Here is a 20086-nt window from a genome sequence, read left to right on the forward strand (position 1 = left end):
ATCACAGATATTTGTGGTAATTGTTTCTCTGTGTTTTCTTAGTGTGACACAGACATAAAATAATTTCAGGCAGTTTCCATCTGACTGATAAGTAACCATGTGTATATTTAGATCACAATAAATCCAGGATAATTAGAGGTACCTTAGCTGTCTTTTACACTTGTTTTCACATTTGCCATGACCCAAGACCACAACTGGGAGAGACACTGCAAATCACATGACATAGAGAAAAGTCTGTAGAGACTTCTTTCTTTAAGCCCTCAGTTTGGAATGATCATATTATTTCTAACTCAAGCTAATAAGAACCTTCATGCTGGATTTCACCGTCTATATAACGTAGACATAAAATTGTATCTCACGTGTGGTACGCATATCAATTGAGCATAAATTTATCACAAATCATTGTGATGTAACAGATTGTTGTTAGATTCTGTTCCCTTTAAGTCAATTGACCTTTCCTTGAGTTTCCTTACTTTTCAGCCAGCATGCACACCTACAGAAGAAAATGCATCTTTTGTGCAAAGCTGGTCACGTCTGACAAAAGGTGTTTTGTAAGAAAAGATTACAAAACCAAATAGGAACATATAGCTACACTACTACAATTTATTGTATTTTCAGTGATGGGCAGATAAAGTATCACTGAGATAGGAAAAACTTACTGTCATTTTTCTTCTACTCTGCTATCATGTAAGTGATTTATTCTTAATGTTAATGAGGTATGTCTTCACTGTGATCGCAACTTCTTGGATAAAATATTCCAGGCAATTAGAGGGAATGTTGCTTAGTGTTATTGCTAGGAGTGTGATGCTCTTAAGAGATTAATCTATTTCAGAATGTAATCTCAATTTTGAGGCTACATGTTTGTTGGTTATTTTTCCTGTAAGAAATGTGAGGCAGCAGATGATGTAGAGATGTTTGTCTTGATTTGATAAAAATGAGCCTCCAAAAACATCCTTACTACTCTTGGAAATTTCCTGGTTGTGTACCCAAGATCCAAATTGGGATCTGTGGAACAGAAAACTTTACATACACTTGGGACAATCTTCATCAGAAAAGCTAGTTGGCTGCATAGCATAGGGTATGGAATAATCAACTTCAAGACTTTAATGTCATATTAATTGCTCTGAAGGTCCTGCTTCTGCAATTGCCCTCACATCTCTGCTTTTGATGTCATTACAAATGCTTTCTTGGCTCTGATCTAACAGAGAAAACACAATCTCTTTTCCTCCCCAGAGGAGGACAAATCAGATGTTCATCATCTTTCAGTTCTCTTAAGAGCTGAGCATCGTAAATGGTGTGTCAGGGAGTTTATGGAAGTCGTTCACGGTAAAGCACTAATTATCATTAGCAGCAATTATGAAGTGTGCTTCTGTGGATGACTTTCCCAACTTTCTTGTATGTTGGCTTGATGACAATGGAATTTGGGGTTTTCAGCTGTAAGATGAAGCATCTTTAAACTAACGCAAAAATAAAATCTGTTTCTTACGATTATTTCTTGTTTTTCATGGTTAATAGTCCTTTTAGAGTAAATGAGTTTCAAAGTTATAGAATTTTCAAGTGGTTTTGGGTGGTGATGGTGAATTTAAATCCATCCTAACCTGTGGCACAAAGATGAAGCCATACAATAGGCCATACAGTGTGCATAAATGCAGTTTTCAAAGCTGCGGAGGCTCCCTGAATCATCGAGCCCTCTACCCTCTTACAGTTGCAACCACATCATAATCCCTAATAATCTGTTTTGTTGGTGGCACCTGTGTTGCTCAAATATGTATGGAAATTACTACTGCATGCTGCCAAGCCATCACATTCTGTATGATTTGCCTCTTGTAAGACATAATTGGTTTCCCATTTGGAAGCTTTAAGGTGTAACAGAAAAAGATTTCTGCCAAAACCAGAAAGGGATTTCCTGTTTTGATGACCTTGATGGCAGCACAAAAGTAGGAATATCCCCAGTAGAAGTAATTATTAACATCTTCGCAGTTCACCCATGCAAGTAGACTCTGCTGGATAACATCAATTCAGAAGGATACCGGTTAAAAAGCATAGCTCAAGACTCCCTCATCAGCATAGTTGGTTTTTGTTTTGGAATCTGAAATATGTGGCATAGGTTCCTTCTGCAGCTTTCAAATCTTTCAGTTTATAGGTAACCACTTTTTAAATCTTTTCCTTAATATAATTCATAACCACTAGAAAATACTTTACTTGCCTTCCCATTTCTCACATTTGATAGTACCTAATCTTCTATTATTCTTTGTGGAAATCATAATTTGCCCTTACTCATAGACAGCGTATAGGCGAGTGGGTATCTTGTGCAGTATTTACGTTTGCCTCCCAAGTTAGTTTTTCCCCAGTGTGTGGGTAGAGAATCTCACAGCTATCCAGGGGAAGATGAATTTTGAATGTTAGTAAACATCCGTTTGCTACTGAACTCAAGCCATAAAGCAAACAGATGCAACAGTGGGAGGTGTCCCTGCCCATGGCAGGGCGGTTGGAACAAGATGATCTTTAAGGTCCCTTCCAACTTAAACCATGATTCTGTGATGATTGAAAAGTTTTGTTTTAAGGAATATGTGAGAATTCATTCTTTATTTGGAAAGATGCGAGCCGAAGTCTTCTGTAAGTTGTGTTTTGTTTTGTTTGTGAAGAGCATGGTAAAACTGCAAATGTGTAAGATCAATTTACAACTTTAAAGTGTTTTGATGGCTTCTTGTAGTAAGATTGTCAGAGTCCGCCGGCATTTTCTTTGATTTTTAAAACAATTTTTTCCAAAAAAATTTGAAAGTGATAGTTTATATACATATATTTGCGTGGGCTTACTAGCAGAAACTGTAAATGAGTTTCGAAACTTGAACATTTGGATCTTTCCAAAGACTTGACAGTTTCCATTCAAGTAAATTTTTATCAGGAGCTCTGTCTTGAGAAGAGATAGACTATAACAGATCATTCAAGGTAAGACATGAAATCAGTGTTTCACAAAGCTCCAGTTTATGTTCACACGTTCTTTCATTTCCATTTCCCTTTCCCCTATTCCTTGTGTTACCTTGCCATGGCTAAGAGGTGGTATACCTCTCTCTTTGCCCTGTGCAACATAGTTAGGTTTTGATTATGCAAAGGTTTACATGCGATAAGCCTTATTGTCACCATTAGCGTGAAGTATGTCTGTATGCTAGCGGGGTGAGGTTTAGATGACGTTCAGTTTAGAAAGCTGGAGAGAAAGACATTTGGTCATAGGAAACCTACAGATACCAACATTCCTCCCCATTTCTCTCAGGTCATTTTGGTTCTTCTAATTTGCAAGACATTGCTTAAACCTCATCTTAACTCACAGTCACTTCACAAGCCTTTTTAGAACTTAGGAAGGCAGAAAGAAAGGAGTAAGGGGCAAAAAAAGAAAAGATTTGTGATGGAGTTGTAAATACTTAAAAGACAGTAATTCTTCAGTGTGTGGCTCTTTATACATTAATTTATGTCGGACTCATCTTCAGATGAGAAGTTGAGATGGGAAGTTACATAATTGAGGCATGATTTACTTCTTTTTGTAATGACTCCCCAACATTACCGTGTCAACCACACTGGGAAGCCTGGGACAGTGCTACTTTGCCAAATGGTAGCTCTGTTTTTTTGAGTTGGCCCAAGTTAAGGTTCAGGATCAGTTCAGTTTTGGATTCCTTGCTGGGAGTTACTGAGGAGTAAACTTAGTGAATTCATTGCCAAGGCTTTATAGTTGCTTCTATACTGGAAAAAAAAAAAGGGATAATAATCATGATGTTGAGTGTATGTATTTTATGTTTTGGGACGTGCAATGTGTAAATCGGCAAGGAAAAAAACCCAACAGCTTGAAAGCGGTGTTAAGTGTTGTCATTATTTCTCTATTAATATTTAGTGTGCTGTGGCTGGGCCTGTCTTACCACTGTGTATTTTCTTTATTTTCTTTCTTCAGTTTTATTTCATTTGTCTGGAAAGAGGGTTATTGTTCCATAACAAGTAATGTGCTTTGGCTGCTCACTCAGTTCAAGCTGTCTTTGGATTTGACGGTGAGAAGGGCTTACTGTTTTCAGTGCACGTTTACAAGAATGAGCCTCTGTCATAACACGGGCAATTAGAGCAGATATTAACGTGAGGTCACTGAGAGAAGTGTTTGACTCAAGAGAAGCAAAAGATAAGCATCTAGGAAACAAAGATCAAGGTGCAGAGAAATGAAAAATGAATAATAGAAAAATAAATTAGGGAGGACTGATAGGAAAAAAGTTATATTTGTTTATAGAGTGTTTCTACATACTCTTTGAGATGTTCAGTGACTCAAGAACTGCCTTCTATCTGCGTAGTAAACTGTAACAGTTCAAGAAATCTCCCTCAGTGTTCCTAACACACTTCAAAAATTAGAGTTGTCTCTCTGAGCCTTGGCTGGACTTTGGTGGGTCTTTTGTTTGCCTTTTTTTTTTTTTTTTCTCAAAATGAAATGCAGGCCATGCTGTTGGTGATTGTTGTGGTTTTGGCAGGATTGGCCAATCAGAACGACAGATGGCCCTCCCCCCCCCTCTCCTCAGGGAGGAGAGGAAGAGATAAGGAGATTTACGAGTTTAGAAAAAAGAACTAAACTACTTTAATGAAAATAATAATAAATGAGGAAATAAGAAATGATAATAGAATAATAAAAATAAAAAAAAAGCGTACAATATATACAAAACCATAGCCAGCTCCCAGGATGACGATCGCGTCACCCACAGACACAGGGAGAGTCCCAGACAGGAGTCAGCGATGGACAGGAGCTGAATTCCAGAACTAGAGTCAGGAGTGCTCAGAATCGGGATCAAAGGCAGACAGACAGACAAGGTCCTCCTCAGATGTCAGCCATTGAAGAAAGAGAGTGAGCCAGAGCAGCCTTGCCCCTTTGATCCCTTAGCTTTTATACTGAGCGTGATGCATACGGGATGGAATACCCTGTTGGTCAGTTTTGGGTCACCTGTCCCGTCCGCTCCTCCCTGCAGGTGGGACCCCTCTACACTTCTCCGCTTCCGACCCTCTAACGGGGCAAAAAGCGAAGTTACCTGACCTTGGTTGTTATAGCAATAAGTCTAAGCAAGAGCCTCTGTGCGTACCATTCCTTGGTATAATCAGGTCTTATCACTCTGAGAGTGAACAGTTTCTGAACAATACGCTGTTAATTTCAGAGCTTAGTCAGTTAGAAGAGGCCCAGCTAAGAAGTTAAATTACAAATCAGAAAATTGGTTCTGTTTTACCTCAAACTAGGACGGTGATGTAAAGGTGAAAGGGTAAAAGAAGTTGTAGAAGTTATCAGCAGAGCCAGTTCTTTGGTTGTCCCCATCAGGAGTACAGTAGATACATCTGCTTGTCCCCTGTAAAATATATACTTTCTGATGTCTCTAGAAGAGGATCTTTCTCACAGTGCGAGAGGCGAGTTAAGGTTTTGATTTCTCTGACTATGTAGTACTTCAGAATGGAAAAAGTGATTTTAGCATATACTCCTTAGTATCAAACTAATCTTCCCTATCATGCCCTCAGATTTACTGTTGCAACAAGCTAAATTGTCAAGGTAACATAAGGAATTGATTCACTATTTAATTTCCTGTGGTGAACTGTACGGTTGTGTGGTTTTTGTTATTTTCTTTCTTGACAGCAACATCTTTTGATTTTTAGTGGCCTCTGCTGGCCACTTCATGGCAAAAGTTTTACTCATGGAAAATTCACCTCTGTACTGCTTCTGAAGTGTTTTCATTTCAGCAGCTGCGATCATACTCCTGTGTTTGATTTTAGTTGTATGATGTCAAACTGCACCTGTAACTGTGAACATCAAGCATTTTTCATTAACATTCGTGTGCTTATCAAAATTTCTCAGGAGCCCTGAGATGCTGCGGTCAGAAGGTTCCTACTCCACAGGAGGAAGACATTCTTCCACAGACTCCAACAAAGCTTCAAGCGGAGATGTCTCCCCTTACGACAACAATTCACCGGTACTGTCTGAGCGCTCGCTGATGGCAATGCAAGAAGAAGTTGCCCGCAGCCCAGATAAGCTGTACAAGGTACCTGAACAGTACACACTGGTTGGACATTTGCAGCCTAAGACAAAGGAGAATTCTTCTGCATCACAGGCTGGAAAAGGTAGAGTAGATCCTGCTTGTGTTCCTCCTCTTCAGTGACTGATGGGGGTTTCTGAAGTAATTAAAAAGTGTCGGGTTTGTATTAGCATATAGCAGGATTTGAGGAGCAATAGTGTGAATAACCTTACGAGGAATGACTCACCAACATCCTTTTTATGTGTTGGGCCCAAAGGGTCTGTGCTCAGTCCTCCTTACTAGCTCAGCCAGCCGTCAGGGATGCTCTCGGTATCGCATTTCTCAAAACTTGGAGCTATTGTTTAGGAAGATAGTACTATGTATGTCCTGCTTTTCAGCCTGTCTGTGACAGCGTGGCAAAGACTGATTTCTTGTCCTGCACTCTAGGACTATAATACCTGCAAGGTTATGGTCCAGACTTTGGAAAAATGTGAGACTTTAAGATGTCAAGCTACAAATTTTCTCCAATTGAAAAGAATGACCTCAGCACCCTCTCACTGGAGAACACAGCCGAGCTGCACAGCTTTACATCTGCTACCAATTACACACCTAGCAGTACTAGTGCAGGGATCCATAATTTCCGAGGCTATCTAGGGAGTGCACACCTGAATGATTTCTTCTGTAAAGAACTGTGGTTTAAACTGATAGCTCACCGGCACTTCAAGATGCTTTTCATTTAAAAATATATATATATAAAGTTGCATTCATGAAATGCATATTTAGTGAGCCAGACTTCAAGAACTTTCAATGATTAGGGATGCAAATAACTGTTTGGTAGTATTTCTAAAAGCTTTTCATTTCAGAGGTATTGTTTAGGCACTTAATTCCCTTTGGAATTAATGGGATTTAGACTATTATCTCAGTTATATGCCTTATAACTGCCAATGGGCATTTATCTTCCATATTCAGCATCTAAATCTCTGAATAGGTTTCAAAATTTGGTCAGATTTCTAGTAAATTATGAACAAGAAATTGCAAAGTTTTATCGTATTAACCATCTTTTGGACTTTAATATGCATCACAACAATACTGGACCATGACAAATCGGGAAATTCCTTTGCTGCCAGATGGAATCAGGAAAAAGGCACAGAACAGTTATAATCCAGCACAACGCCTGATGAGCATATTTCATTAAACCTCTGTTCTGTGGCAGCACTCCTGCGTAAGACCCAAGCGATGCTGCAGGTTGATAGCCCATGCCTTACAGTGACCCCTGGGGCTGTGGCTGCCTGAGAGGCCTTTGCCATTCTTTCCTGTAAAAAACACGTGCACTACCTTCTGTTGACCAAATCCTCCTGGTCTTGTGCAAATTCTCTGACTGACTTCAGTAAGGCAGAGAACTTTAGGGAAATTCCACTCTCTCGGCAAACTCAGGCGTCCTGTTCATACAGAGCTTACTGAATGCATCACAGGATCTGAGCCCGAGACAGCAAATAACTGTGAACAAATACATTTGAGATGTTTGTGTTAGGTGCACGGTAAGTCAGATGCTAGTCTATATTAACGACTCTGATGATACCTTACGTAAGATTTTACCGTTCAATTTGTATGTTTCTAAATAATGGCTTTAAGAGGCTCAATTCATCATCTTCTCCCTGCTTTTCCTGCTATTTAGATGTTTCCGAAGATCATTTTGATATCTGGGGCACCTGGCATTCAACGCTGAAAAGTGGCTGCAAAGATCCAGCAATGACAGGTCAGTTATTTCTCAATTTTTAAGCCAAAACCTAGAAAAGACATAAACAATCTCTTGGTTTTGAGAAATTGCAGTGAAGCCAGTAGGAGAATTCACACTGTCCAGAGCTGGACTTTTAAAAGGTGAGCGTTCAATAAAATACAGAGAAGCACAGCGGTTAGACAAATGCGATGACATTTCAAACTGTCACAAGGTAATTTAAAGAGTCATTTTTTAAAATTACTTCAAAAAAAAGTTTTATATTCTTCTAAAAGGTGGATGCCCGGTGGGGATTTGAGAGCTGCTGCCGCGGTGGCGATGTGGTTGGCAACCCTGGGTGCTGACCCTGCCACTGACCATCATGGTCCCAGCAAGTCCCTCTCTCGTCTTGCCTTTGTTTTTCTCCCATCTGCACCCACCTCACAGAGGAACCATGAGACTAAAACACCCCCCTGCTTTTCAAGCATTTAAAAGATGTTAAGTGCTGCAAGACTTTATGTCAGAGCAAAGTATTAGAGTCACCCGGTAATATATTAGGCACGGCTCAGACAGATGTAGGGCTGCTGCTCTGTGTCCCCAGGTTCAGCTGGTGATGAGGCTGATACACCTCCAGTCTCATAGCCTGGTGATAAAAGCCCCCGTCCCTCATCTACAGTGTGATGCAGGAGAAAAGCAATAGCTCATTGAATGCCACGTAGACGATTATGCAGACTGATGTTGTCTTTCTGACCCTGTCCCCCAGGTTCTTACGGGAACATTTACGAAAGCAGCTTGCTGCGACCCGGACAGTGCTCTCTTTCCCAGGGGAACCTCGCCATGTATTCTCCTCGGTGGCAGGGCAGCACCTCCGAATTGGACACCAGCAGGCAGGTGATGCGAAGGAGCCAGACGACTGCTGCCATTCCTGAGTGTCAGCTCCATCCCACGGTGTCTCGCGTGTGCAGTAACCCACAAATCGAAGTCGGCAGTAGGAGTTCAGACCTGTCCCACTCAAAGTCGGAGCGGCACTTGACTTTAAGCAGTGCGGAGGACCTCAGCGAGCGTGGCTTGAACGCAGGTTGTTCGCAAAGCACAGCCAAGCCCCCCTACAGAAAAGAGCGGCCACCACCCCCCTACCCAGGCCCAGGAAAAACAAGCTCTGCATTGTCACAGCGATCGGGCGTTTCTTCAACGTTACACTCTTTGTGGAGACTTCAACGCCAAGAAAAAAGCTCAGGGACCAGAGCAGCTGGAGGACCGCCAGCCAAAGCCCCTGACCAGGCCACCTCCAGGCAGGAGCGGCCAGCCCCGCACACCCAAGCGGGTCACATCTATTCCACGGCACCTCACAGTCAGAACAGTAAAAATGTTTCGGAGGCAGACTGGCATGATTGGCAAAGGGAGAGGTGGCAAATTTGGGAGCTATTATCAGGTGATAACCCCGATGCCCTTCCAGAAACCCTTGTATGATCGGACCCTGCAGAACTGCCTCCGCCTCATAGGAAAACAACGGGGACATTGGAAAACGGGGGAGGGCTTGTTTGTTTTATACCAACTGAATTGCATATACTTTTTTTTTTTTAAACTTTGTTCACTTTAATTTCTTAATAGCACTGTCAAGCAGTCCATTTACAAATGCAGTATGTTCCTGTTTTTCAGCAAGCTTTTGAGACAAAACAAGATGAAAATTTTAGTCTGATAACTCTGTACGCATACGCTGTGTATAAGATAAAACTGTTGCTTTGATGTTACTAAAAATGTATTTATATATCTGCAGTTTTGATGATTGTATATTCTGTAATGGGTATTGTATGATAATCATATATTATGTTTTCGTATACAGATGTCAATCAATCATGACTGCTTTTTTTTTTTTAAATCACTGCACTTACATTACCGTGATATGCATTGGAATTCTATAGAAAGTGCACAAGCTGGTTTCTGTGCTTATATAGAAAAACCTGTTAAAGGGGGAAGTTGTTCTTCTTCTCACTGCCTGTTGAAAAACACTAGAATAGAGTGGAACATGAAAAGCCATATATTTTATAAGGGTAGTAGTGAGCTTAGAGGGGAAAATACCGAATATTTTTTTTTCTTATAAATATATTTGCAAACGAAATTAAAATTTGATACAAGATTGTAAAAATATTTTTTTTAGATTCTGGTAGGAAGCAGCTCAGAGAATCGACTTAGAGCAAGGCCGTGCCTAAACCAACTAAGGATGTAGTGCAAAGGTCTGCCCTCCCATTCTAGAAGAAAACCAATGGTGTGTATACAGGATATAATATATATATTTATAAATGTATGAGTTTATGTATTGTTCTAAATCAAATAAATAAACTGGAATCCAAATTTTAGAAAACCAAACCCAATAAATTGAGGTGTGTAACAACCGAGAGAGAATATGGCTTTTCCTTTTGAAGTGACAAAACTTCAGCATTAAGAAAGTTAGGGAAAGAAAAAAAAATGCAGAGAGACAGACAGACATACCAAAGGGAGTCACACAGAGTTTCAGAAATTAACATGATGTTTGGAGAAGTTCACAGCTGCATTTCTATAAATATTGTGCCAAAGTCTGGGTCAATAGTACTTTTTCAATAACTGTATGTTGCATTGTTAATGTTGCTGTTTTATACACGTTCTGGTGTTTTTAAATTGCAAAATTGTTTATGGCCAGCAGGTGGCAATGTACTTCAGTATTCTAGAGAAAAATTCTTTTTATCGCTTCTTGATAAGGGAAAGTGTATCATATCAAAAGAATTTTATAAAACATATTAGTCTTAATTTTAATGCAGTTGAAGACTTATTCAGTGATGTTGTCTTTAAGTTCTATCTTGTGCCATAATGATGGAATAAAAAGCTAAGAAAATAATGAGCATATTTTTTGCTCCTTTTTTTTGAAGTAAGATTTATATAAAAATTGATGTGTTTTTATTACATTCTTGAGTATCTCTGTCAAAAACATCTAAAAGGCTTAGGAGCTTAAGGAACACTTTCAAATACCACTTAAATATACAAGATCCAAGGTTTTACTTGAGTTCTGGGCTTAAAATCCATCATATAAAGACTCTGCCCATCATATCTCCATTTCCCAAGTAAAGTTGTAAGATAAAAGCACCAACCCAAGTAGAAAGGGGCAGGATTTGTCCTTTGACTGTTACAGGACTGTCAGGCTGGCCAGCCCTTTTTATGAATACTGCATTCGGTATAAATCTTGGCTCTCTTCTTCTGGTGGTTGCAAGGCTTTTCCACATCCCATCTTGATATGAAACTTGATAGGAAAACGTTCTTGCATGTAGCTTGTTGCAGCACCTCTGTGTCAATTTATTACCAAAAAACCCTCACCGCGAATTAAAAAGATAGTGGAGTATAAGGAAGGGCAAAACCAAGCTCTCACAAGCAATCTTCACTATTTGATCTTGTCTCGGTATTATCCCAGGCTTGATACAGATTTGCTACAGGGAATTAAAGCTCCTTAACAGTCCTCAAAAGTAGGCGTAGTGTAAATTGTGCTGCAGAAGATACTCTATTCACTAGATGTCCATCTCTTCATTATAAAACCCTTTGTAAATACAGAAGCACCTGCACATTTTTAACATTTTTAGTGAAAGATGTCTAGTGGTTACTCAGCCGCATAAAGAGCTTGCTTTTCGCCAGTATCTCTCTCTGTATATATGTGTGTATTACCATCTATATGGAGTTCATGTGAAAACAGAGGACAAAAAAAAGAAGACCACCGCACACATTTCAATATACAATTGCTTGGAAGAAAAGAGATCTAGAATAAAGTCCGATGAATTAAACTAACACTTGCCAAGATGACATCATTTCTCTCTGTTATTTTCATTTGAACGGGACAAAGCAAAATTACCAAGAGCAGGTTGAGATGTAGAAATTTTTAGTTGTGCCTCTTTCTAGGCCGAAATCAGTGACATAATTTCTTTTGATGTCTTTTTTGTATTTCACAAGAAATGTAGCTCTGAAATAGTTTTATGTGGGGGCTGTTCCATTCTAGATGTCTGCAACGTTTTTCTGCCTGTGACACATGCTTTTGTACAACCGTAATATTCCTCTTATGGGGAAAGTCTGTAGTGCGGGGATATCAAAGCCTTTTCTCTGACTGTTTCCCTTGGGAAGGAGGGGGACAGGAGGAGGGGTGGAGAAGGGACAGGGTCAGAGATGGAGAAGAGGAGGAGGCGGGACTGGCCACCCCGTCTGGCAGCGGCCTCCAGTTAGCCCTATTTAAGCCATTCATGCAACTGTAGGGCTTGCAGCTTCAACGTGTAGGCAAGAGCCCGGCCAAGCACTTGAGAGTGTCTGGTGTTACAAACCTAGGCCATTCCGACCGCTGGCTCGGGTGCTTCTAAGTTCTCAAGCGCTCTGCTGTCTACATGGGGCGCCTAGGCTGCTACCATGGCACAGCTTAACGCCACTCAGGTCCTCTCTGTAGTTGAAATGATGTGGTTCAATGGGCTGGAATTTGTGGTTGTACGGTCTCGGGAGAGGGGGCGGGTCCTGTTTTTTACTGGTCTTGTTTCACAGGCACCGGTGGAGGTCAAAAAACCTCTATTCCAGCCTTTCTGGAGTACCATCTTGTCCTGCGGCACTGGTCTGGCAAAAGGTCAGGGACTTCTTTCTTTTCTGGGAAATACACGGGATGTCTGAGCCTCACCTTGCTCCCTCTCTCTGTCTCTCTCTTTCCCTTCTCTTTGCATTCATTTCCAAAAAAGAAGAAAAGAGTAGCTCCATTGTGCGATGCCGTAACCTTACAGAACTGCAAAGCAGTGGAAATGGTTCTCGGTCACATTAAAGAGTATCTTAACATCTTAAGCCTTTTTACAACATCACTGAGAATAGGGAACTACTGCTGTGCTACAGCTGCTTTAGGGGAGGGCATCTCGGCGTCCAGACAGTCAGGCAGTGCTGCAGAGACGGCAGAGCTATTCAAGGCATGTAGACACCCAGAGTGCTGGGTCATAAAATGCCCCGTCTCTGAGAATAGTATTCATCTAATATTTCTGAAGTTTAAAGCATCTCCAAAGGTGGTATCCACACCTGGAAAAGTCACTCACAAGCTCCCTTTTTATTCAGTGGAGAGAGACAGGTATTTCTATGTACAGCCTTTGAAGGATGGTCTCCTTTGAAGGGCTGGTCATAGAATCACCAAATCATAGAAGCATAGAATGACAGAATGGTCTGCGTTGTAAGGGACCTTAAAGACCATCTAGTTCCAACCCCCCTGCCACGGGCAGGGACGCTTTCCACTAGACCAGGTTGCTCAAAGCCCCATCCAGCCTGGCCTTGAACACTTCCAGGGATGGGACATCCACAGCTTCTCTGGGCAACCTGTTCCAGTGCCTCACCACCCTCACAGTAAAGAATTTCTTCCTGATATCCAATCTAAATCTGCCCTCTTCCATTTTGAAGCCACTACCCCTTATCCCATCACTACATGCCCTTGTAAAAAGTCCCTCTCCAATTTTCTTGTAGGCCCCCTGAGGAGCCTGTTTCTTTGCTATAAAGGAACCCTAAATAAGTTGTCCAAATAGAGACCTCACTACAGTAGCCCTCCAAGTTTGGCTGAATTAATCCCACCCTAAGGGTCCGGTAAAACAGAAAACAGATGCCAATCCCAACAACAGTAAGGAGCATTTAATAAGGTTGTCTAATGCCAACAAATTATTATAGCCTGGGGAAAGGAAAGCAATACGTTCAGCACACCTTTCCAGCTCCTGGGGAAAGCAAAGCTTATCCAGAGGCCTCAGTGATGTTGTGCTGTTACCGAATCATAGAATCATAGGGTTGGAAGGGACCTCTGGAGATCATCTAGTCCAACCCCCCTGCCAGAGCAGGGTCACCCAGAGCAGGTTGCACAGGAACGCGTCCAGGCGGGTTTGGAATGTCTCCAGAGTTGGAGATTCCACCACCTCTCTGGGCAGCCTGTGCCAGTGCTCTGCCACCCTCAAAGTAAAGAAGTTCCTCCTCATGTTTAGGTGGAACTTCCTATGCTCATGTTTGTGCCCATTACCTCTTGTCCTGTCCCCAGGCACCACTGAAAAGAGCCTGGCCCCATCCTCCTGACACCCACCCTGTAAGTGTTTATAAGCATTGATAAGATCCTCCCTGGGCTCCCAGGCGAACCTGGTGCTGGCGGGGCTGGCAGAGACAGTGCTGCTCCCAAGGACTTGGGAAGGTGTCTGGCAGAAGGAGATGGCGTGCTCAGCTCTGCTGGGTGCTGTAAGAATCCAGGCTTTTGGAAAGTGAGGGAGAGACACTCCCTGGTCTGGAATTGCACTTTTATTTGTTGGGGTTTTTTGTTTGTTTGGTTTTGGTTTTAGTTTGTTTTGTTTTGTTTTGTTTTGTTTTTTAAATGGGATTTATTTATTCACTGAAAACTCTGTTTCCAGCTGATCTGAAAGTGTTCCTGTATGAGACGAGGATTTAATTAATTTGTTCAGCGAATTAAAAAATGAATATGGGCTTTATGAAAGCAACCTGATTTGAGCATTTTAGAAATATAAGGGAGAAGGGGGGGATGTGCTGAATCCCAAGTGGCACTGGCAAATGGAGGTAACATCTTCCTTGTGAAAGATGGGGTTAATCCTCTTTCTTCTGCTGCTGAGTAAGCAAATGTCTTTGCCAGTGGAGTTTTAGGGTCACAGAGGGAGGGAGGGAAGAAGAGAGCTGTCTCTACCGACTTCTCTCCAGAATTGCATTTGGGAGGGGGTGAAAGAGCGTGTTAGAGCAGGCGAGAGCACTGTCTCCAGCTGGGTGGTTGCCGCACTCTCTGAGTGAGCCCCAGACTCTGGACGTTGTTGTAATGATTATTTGAACTTTTAAATAAAACAGAACAATTTTTTAACAGTGTCTCTGTTAAACAAAGGGGACATCAGGGGATGCCTCAGATCACTATTTCCTTTTGCTGGGCTCACCCTTTTCCATTTCCCTATGTCCCCTTCCAACCATAGCTATGAACTTCAATTAAAAAAAAAAGTTGTAAAAGGGCCTGGAAAACCAAAGCATTTGCTTCAAAACCTGGGGTAGGGAAAAAAAAATAAATCAATCAGATCTGGGAAAAAAGATCAGAAAATATCTGTCCCTGTCCTGCTGAACAATGAACAGCCCCTTCCTCTCCCCTGTGCGCCCGTGCTGGGGGTCTGACCGCTGCTCGCCGGGAGGGAGCAAGTCTGGCTGGCGGCCGGGTGTTCAGCCGTGGGGCTTCACGCTCAGGCGCCGGGAGGTGAGGATGGTGAGCACGGATGTGCATAGGGTCATGCAGGCAGGGGGCAAGGCGCAGGGACCAGCCCCAGCTCCCTCCCCCGGCAGGTGAAGCCCCCCTTGCAGTGGGCGCATACAGGGACATCCCGCTGCTCTGGCCAGATGGGACCCTGCGAAGCTGAACCACCTCTGCCCAGACCAGACGGCTTATAGACACGGAAACCACAACTCCCAGCCAGTAATCACCGACAGACTGCTCCTTGCCCAGGTGGTTTGCCTGCCTGGTTAGGAAGGGAGATTTCTTACTGCATCATCTTAATAAAACCCCAAATTTGGTCTGTTTTGAAAAAGGGCTACCGAAAAAATCGAAGCTTCCTTTAGCATTTAAAAACTCTTCAGTCACGAAGAGAAAAGATCAGCTCAGCCCTGGTTACTAATTTCAACCTCACAGAGGGGAGCAGGCAAGTGTCCACCCCTAAATATACAGATAAACAAACACAAAATACAGAAAGAGAAGAAAGAAGGAAAGAAAGAAGGAAAGAAAGAGGAAGGAAGGAAGGAAGAGAAAGAAAGAAAGAAAGAAAGAAAGAAAGAAAGAAAGAAAGAAAGAAAGAAAGAAAGAAAGAGAAGGAAGGAAGGAAGGAAGGAAGGAAGGAAGGAAGGAAGGAAGGAAGGAAGGAAGGAAGGAAGAAAGAAAGGAAGAAAGGAAGAAAGAAAGGAAGGAAGGAAGGAAGGAAGGAAGGAAGGAAGAAAGAAAGAAAGAAAGAAAGAAAGAAAGAAAGAAAGAAAGAAAGAAAGAAAGAAAGAAAGAAAAAGAAAGAAAGAAAGAAAGAAAGAAAGAAAGAAAGAAAGAAAGAAAGAAAGAAAGAAAGAAAGAAAGAAAGAAAGAAAGGAAGAAAGAAAGAGAAGGAAGAAAGAAAGAGAAGGAAGGAAGGAAGGAAGGAAGGAAGAAAGAAAGAAAGAAAGAAAGAAAGAAAGAAAGAAAGGAAGGAAGGAAGGAAGGAAGAAAAGAAAGAAAGAAAGAAAGAAAGAAAGGAAGAAAGGAAGAAAGGAAGAAAGGAAGGAAGGAAGGAAGGAAGGAAGGAAGAAAAAGAAAGAAAGAAAGGAAGAAAGGAAGAAAGAAAGAGAAGGAAGAAAGAAAGAGAAGGAAGGAAGGAAGGAAGAAAGAAAGAAAGAAAGAAAGAAAGAGAGAAAGAGAAGGAAGGAAGGAAGGAAGGAAGGAAGGAAGGAAGGAAGGAAGGAACGAACGAACAAACGAAGGAAGGAAGGAAGGAAGGAAGGAAGAAAGAAAGGAAGAAAGGAAGAAAGAAAGGAAGAAAGGAAGGAAGGAAGGAAGGAATGAAGGAAGGAAGGAAGAAAAGAAAGGAAGAAAGAAAGAAAGAGAAGAAAGAAAGAAAGAAAGAAAGAAAGAAAGAAAGAAAGAAAGAAAGAAAGAAAGAAAGAAAGAAAGAAAGAAAGAAAGAAAGAAAGAAAGAAAGAAAGAAAGAGAAGGAAGGAAGTTAGTTTGGACTGAAAAGCACTTTCTTATGCAGAAAATAACAAATGCACTTGGTAGCTTGCCAAGCAGGGTTACTGAAGTAAAAACACACTGTTCACTCGAGGACAAGAATCATATGATCACTTTGGGGAGACTGAGTGTTGAATATGGAAGCGGCATCTGGCTTTTCTCCTAAAAAAAAGGTTTAAAAGGGTGAGATGCTGAACAAACTCTTCCTTACACCCATGGGCTATTTCTGTAGCTCCCAATAGCCAGCTAAAGGTTACTAGCTATGCTTTTGCCCAGGGTGGTATTGACGTCGTGTAGCTGTGGCCTGATTTCTGATAGCAGAGAGAGCTGGAGTCCTGAAAGAGCTCAGAGCTGTAAGCAGGACTTTCTGAAATCTTCCTAAAAAAACAAAAAGGCCCCAGCTGCAGTGTTATCAGCCACTTTTCAGTCTGTGAAATGAGCAGTAGGGTTGGGGAAAAGAAAAAAAAAAAAGAAAAAGGAAAAAAAAAATAAGGGAGAGCCCTGGAGTAGCAGCCTCGTCCTGCTCGCTGGGGCTGTTTGTGGGTGAACGTTATTTTAGAAGAACCTATTGCTCTGTAAGCTGACAGTAAGAGATGAGTGGTAGGACCCCGGGAGCTGGAAGACTCCCCTGTAAAAGGAACAACGCCTCTAATAAAAAATAATAAAGAAAGAAAAGAGGGAGAGAGAAAGTTTGCAATGGAGAACATGTGCTGTTTTCCCACAACTCCCACTGACCAGTTTCTGAACCTTCAGGCCTTCCCATCTTTGAAAAGTCAAGATATGCAGCTAGAAACATCCAGGATTGGTGTGGTGGAGTAGAGGCAGGTTTGGGAGTGGGAGCACCAGAGGGAACCCAGGAGGTTTTGTGAGGCCCTGTTAACTGGCGTGTCTTGTCCTCTGTGCCAATGCAAGTAATTTTGTCTGATCCCTGATGCTGGTGAGAAGTTGGGTGTGAGACTGTTGGGTATGTGAGCATTGAGATTTGCTGCAAAGGCATTGCTACATGTCCCACAAGTGCTGGGACAGAGTCATACTGCCTTTTGTTCTGCTATTCTTCTGGTCTTTTGGCTCCTGCACTCTTCCTTGTGCACTAGCCAACGTTCAAGAAGTGACCCTCAATATGTCCCTCCTTCTTCACAGTATTTTCCTGTCATCTGGTGATTTGAACAATACTCCTGGGATATACCAGGCGTATTTAAGCCCAGTGTGTCTATCCTCTAGTTCTCCCATCCCCCTGCTTAGTGAAGTGAACCAAGGGCCGTGCAGCAACTGCACATCACTCGTCAGTGGATCACACACAGCTTTCAGGTCCTGCCTTCCTCAGCCCTCTCCCATTTTCTTTTATCCATCTGGGAAGGGGATGCTCAGGCTGGATCGTGCAGTGGGGGAGGCCTGTGCTGGCAGGCTGTATCTGCCCAGGGAGTTATGGAGCAGGGGGTGTCTTTGGGGCTCAAGGCTGTGCTGTTGGTAGTGGTCTTGCTCCAGCTGCAGTGGCTGGTCTAAGGGCTAAACCTGTTGGGGTCGGTGGTTGCACCTGTGTGGGGCTTGGAGGTTGGGGTGGCAGAAGTCCTGTACTCCCTGGAGCCTGGCTGCTGCGCTGATTTCTGCGGGGAGAGAAGGTGGTGCGTGCACATCTCTGCCACAGGCCAGGGCAGCAGAGGTTAGCTGAGAGGCTGGTGCCTTTCCCCAAGGCCAGGGAAGTACACCAGAAGATGGTGCTGCCCAGTACTCAGCATCTACACTGAAGCCTCCCTGCCCTGGCACCCTTGGACGGTTGCCCAGCACTGAAGATTAGGTTGCCTGAGCTGTTTTGGCTAGTGTTGCACTGAAAAGCCAAAGCCCCAAGGGTTAGGAGGTGTGGGTATGGCCCATGGTGGTTTAAGGCACAGGGAGCTTGGGAAAGCTTGAGGCGCGCTGTGCCAAAAACCCATTGTGTGCTCGGAGTAAATAGGAAGCCTCAGGCTCTGGGGCTGCCCGTTGGACACCTTCAGACACCAAACAAGGGTGTCTGAGACACCTGAGAGCTAGACAAACTGATCCAGGAGCCTTGGGAAGGCAGCAGTGTTACCCCTGGAAAATAAGCCCCTGCCAGCTGGTAGTAGAAGTTTCTGTTTCACTCCTATTGCAAGAATAGTGGGAAAGTGCCATAAAGGGAAGGGGCTGACAACAAAGGAAGGATTCCAAGCAAAACACCTGTGTTTGTAAGGGAAATTCCTCGGTCCCGCCGCTGCCCACGTGGAGACATCTGATCGGCACTGCAGGTAAGTCCTGAGCAAGAGTTACTCCAACATCCCTCCTGGATGGGGCAGGGCAGCATTCAGCTCCCTGTCACCTGGGCTCTGATGAGCTGTGTGTCCTACTTGTGGTTGTTGGGAGGGTGGCTTGGTTTTATTTCATGTCCCTCTGCTCTGCCCCTCAGTCCCACTGATCTTCATATGCACATGGACCTTTGGATCTGCCTTGCGTACAAAAGAGGGAGCAGAAGCCTGCATGCCCCCAGAGGAGAGCTGTTCAGAAGCTTTTTGGTTTAATATTCATACTAGCCTCGGGCAATATTCTACTCCTTGTTTTAGGGAGTGGGCAGGGAAATCATGTAGTTTTCTTTTCCTCCGATAACAAGGGATTAGTTTAAGCACATGGATAAGGAACATAGGGGACGCAGATGGCAATGAAAGAACAAAGGTAACCAGAAGAGACTGGGAAGACAGAAAGCCCCACTGTCGCTTTTCGTGGAAAAGACAAAAAAATATCCTCTGTGGCCATTCTTCCCTCAAACAAGTGAGCAATACCCAGTGTCAAGTCTCGTCAGTCCCCAGCTGGTGGAATGGGATGGTACTGAGTGCTGTGTAAGGCAAGGAAACAAATGTGGGCACTGAAGACAATAAAGCCACCTTATTAATTTAGTGCAGCTTTGCAGTCAGAGGTTTGTTTGCCACGCTCTGCTGTACCGGCGCGCATTTCATAATTGTAAAAGGTAGGTAACTTCCCCTTGGTTACTGAGGTATGTCACAACGTGCACAATAAACCACTGGAAACCTCTCAAAGCTAATGGAAGCTAGATAAGATCAGAGTTTTCAGGACGTGATTTGTATTTACAGCTAAATAATGGGTTCCATCCCCCCTCCCCTCTTCTCTTCTCTTCTCTTCTCTTCTCTTCTCTTCTCTTCTCTTCTCTTCTCTTCTCTTCTCTTCTCTTCTCTTCTCTTCTCTTCTCTTCTCTTCTCTTCTCCTCATATGTGGTGTTACTATAAACTCGTCTAGGGACAGCAAGGAAGGAACTTCTCTACAATGCTGCACATTAGGAAAAAGGTAGCAGAGTCTACTGCACTGCGCATCCAGTGCAGGGCTAGGCTTGGACTTGGTTCAAAGCCAAAAGCTGACTCATGCTGACCCTCAGGTTTATGTTCACCTCAGAATCATAGAATCATAGAATCATAGGGTTGGAAGGGACCTCTGGAGATCATCTAGTCCAACCCCCCTGCCAGAGCAGGGTCACCTTAGAGCAGGTTGCACGGGAACGCATCCAGGGTTTGGAATGTCTCCAGAGTTGGAGACTCCACCACCTCTCTGGGCAGCCTGTGCCAGTGCTCTGCCACCCTCAAAGTAAAGAAGAAGTTCCTCCTCATGTTTAGG

At 43.0% G+C, this 20086-nt stretch overlaps 1 protein-coding gene across 9 annotated transcripts in view; it reads left to right on the plus strand.

Moving 5' to 3' along the window:
• ARHGAP6 (Rho GTPase activating protein 6) overlaps nt 1-11531 on the plus strand; it is a 344815-nt gene extending 333284 nt beyond the window's left edge. For all 9 annotated transcript variants that reach the window (XM_074606546.1, XM_074606615.1, XM_074606578.1 and 6 more), the window contains 3 exons: nt 5858-6120; nt 7690-7770; nt 8492-11531. In XM_074606546.1, the coding sequence (XP_074462647.1) occupies nt 5858-6120; nt 7690-7770; nt 8492-9198 (1051 nt within the window). In that variant the 3' untranslated portion in view covers nt 9199-11531. The remainder of the gene's footprint in view (nt 1-5857; nt 6121-7689; nt 7771-8491) is intronic.
• Nucleotides 11532-20086: the final 8555 nt, after the last annotated feature.

The sequence above is a fragment of the Larus michahellis genome, chromosome 1 (genome assembly GCF_964199755.1).
Source record: "Larus michahellis chromosome 1, bLarMic1.1, whole genome shotgun sequence".
NCBI classification, from domain to species: domain Eukaryota; kingdom Metazoa; phylum Chordata; class Aves; order Charadriiformes; family Laridae; genus Larus; species Larus michahellis.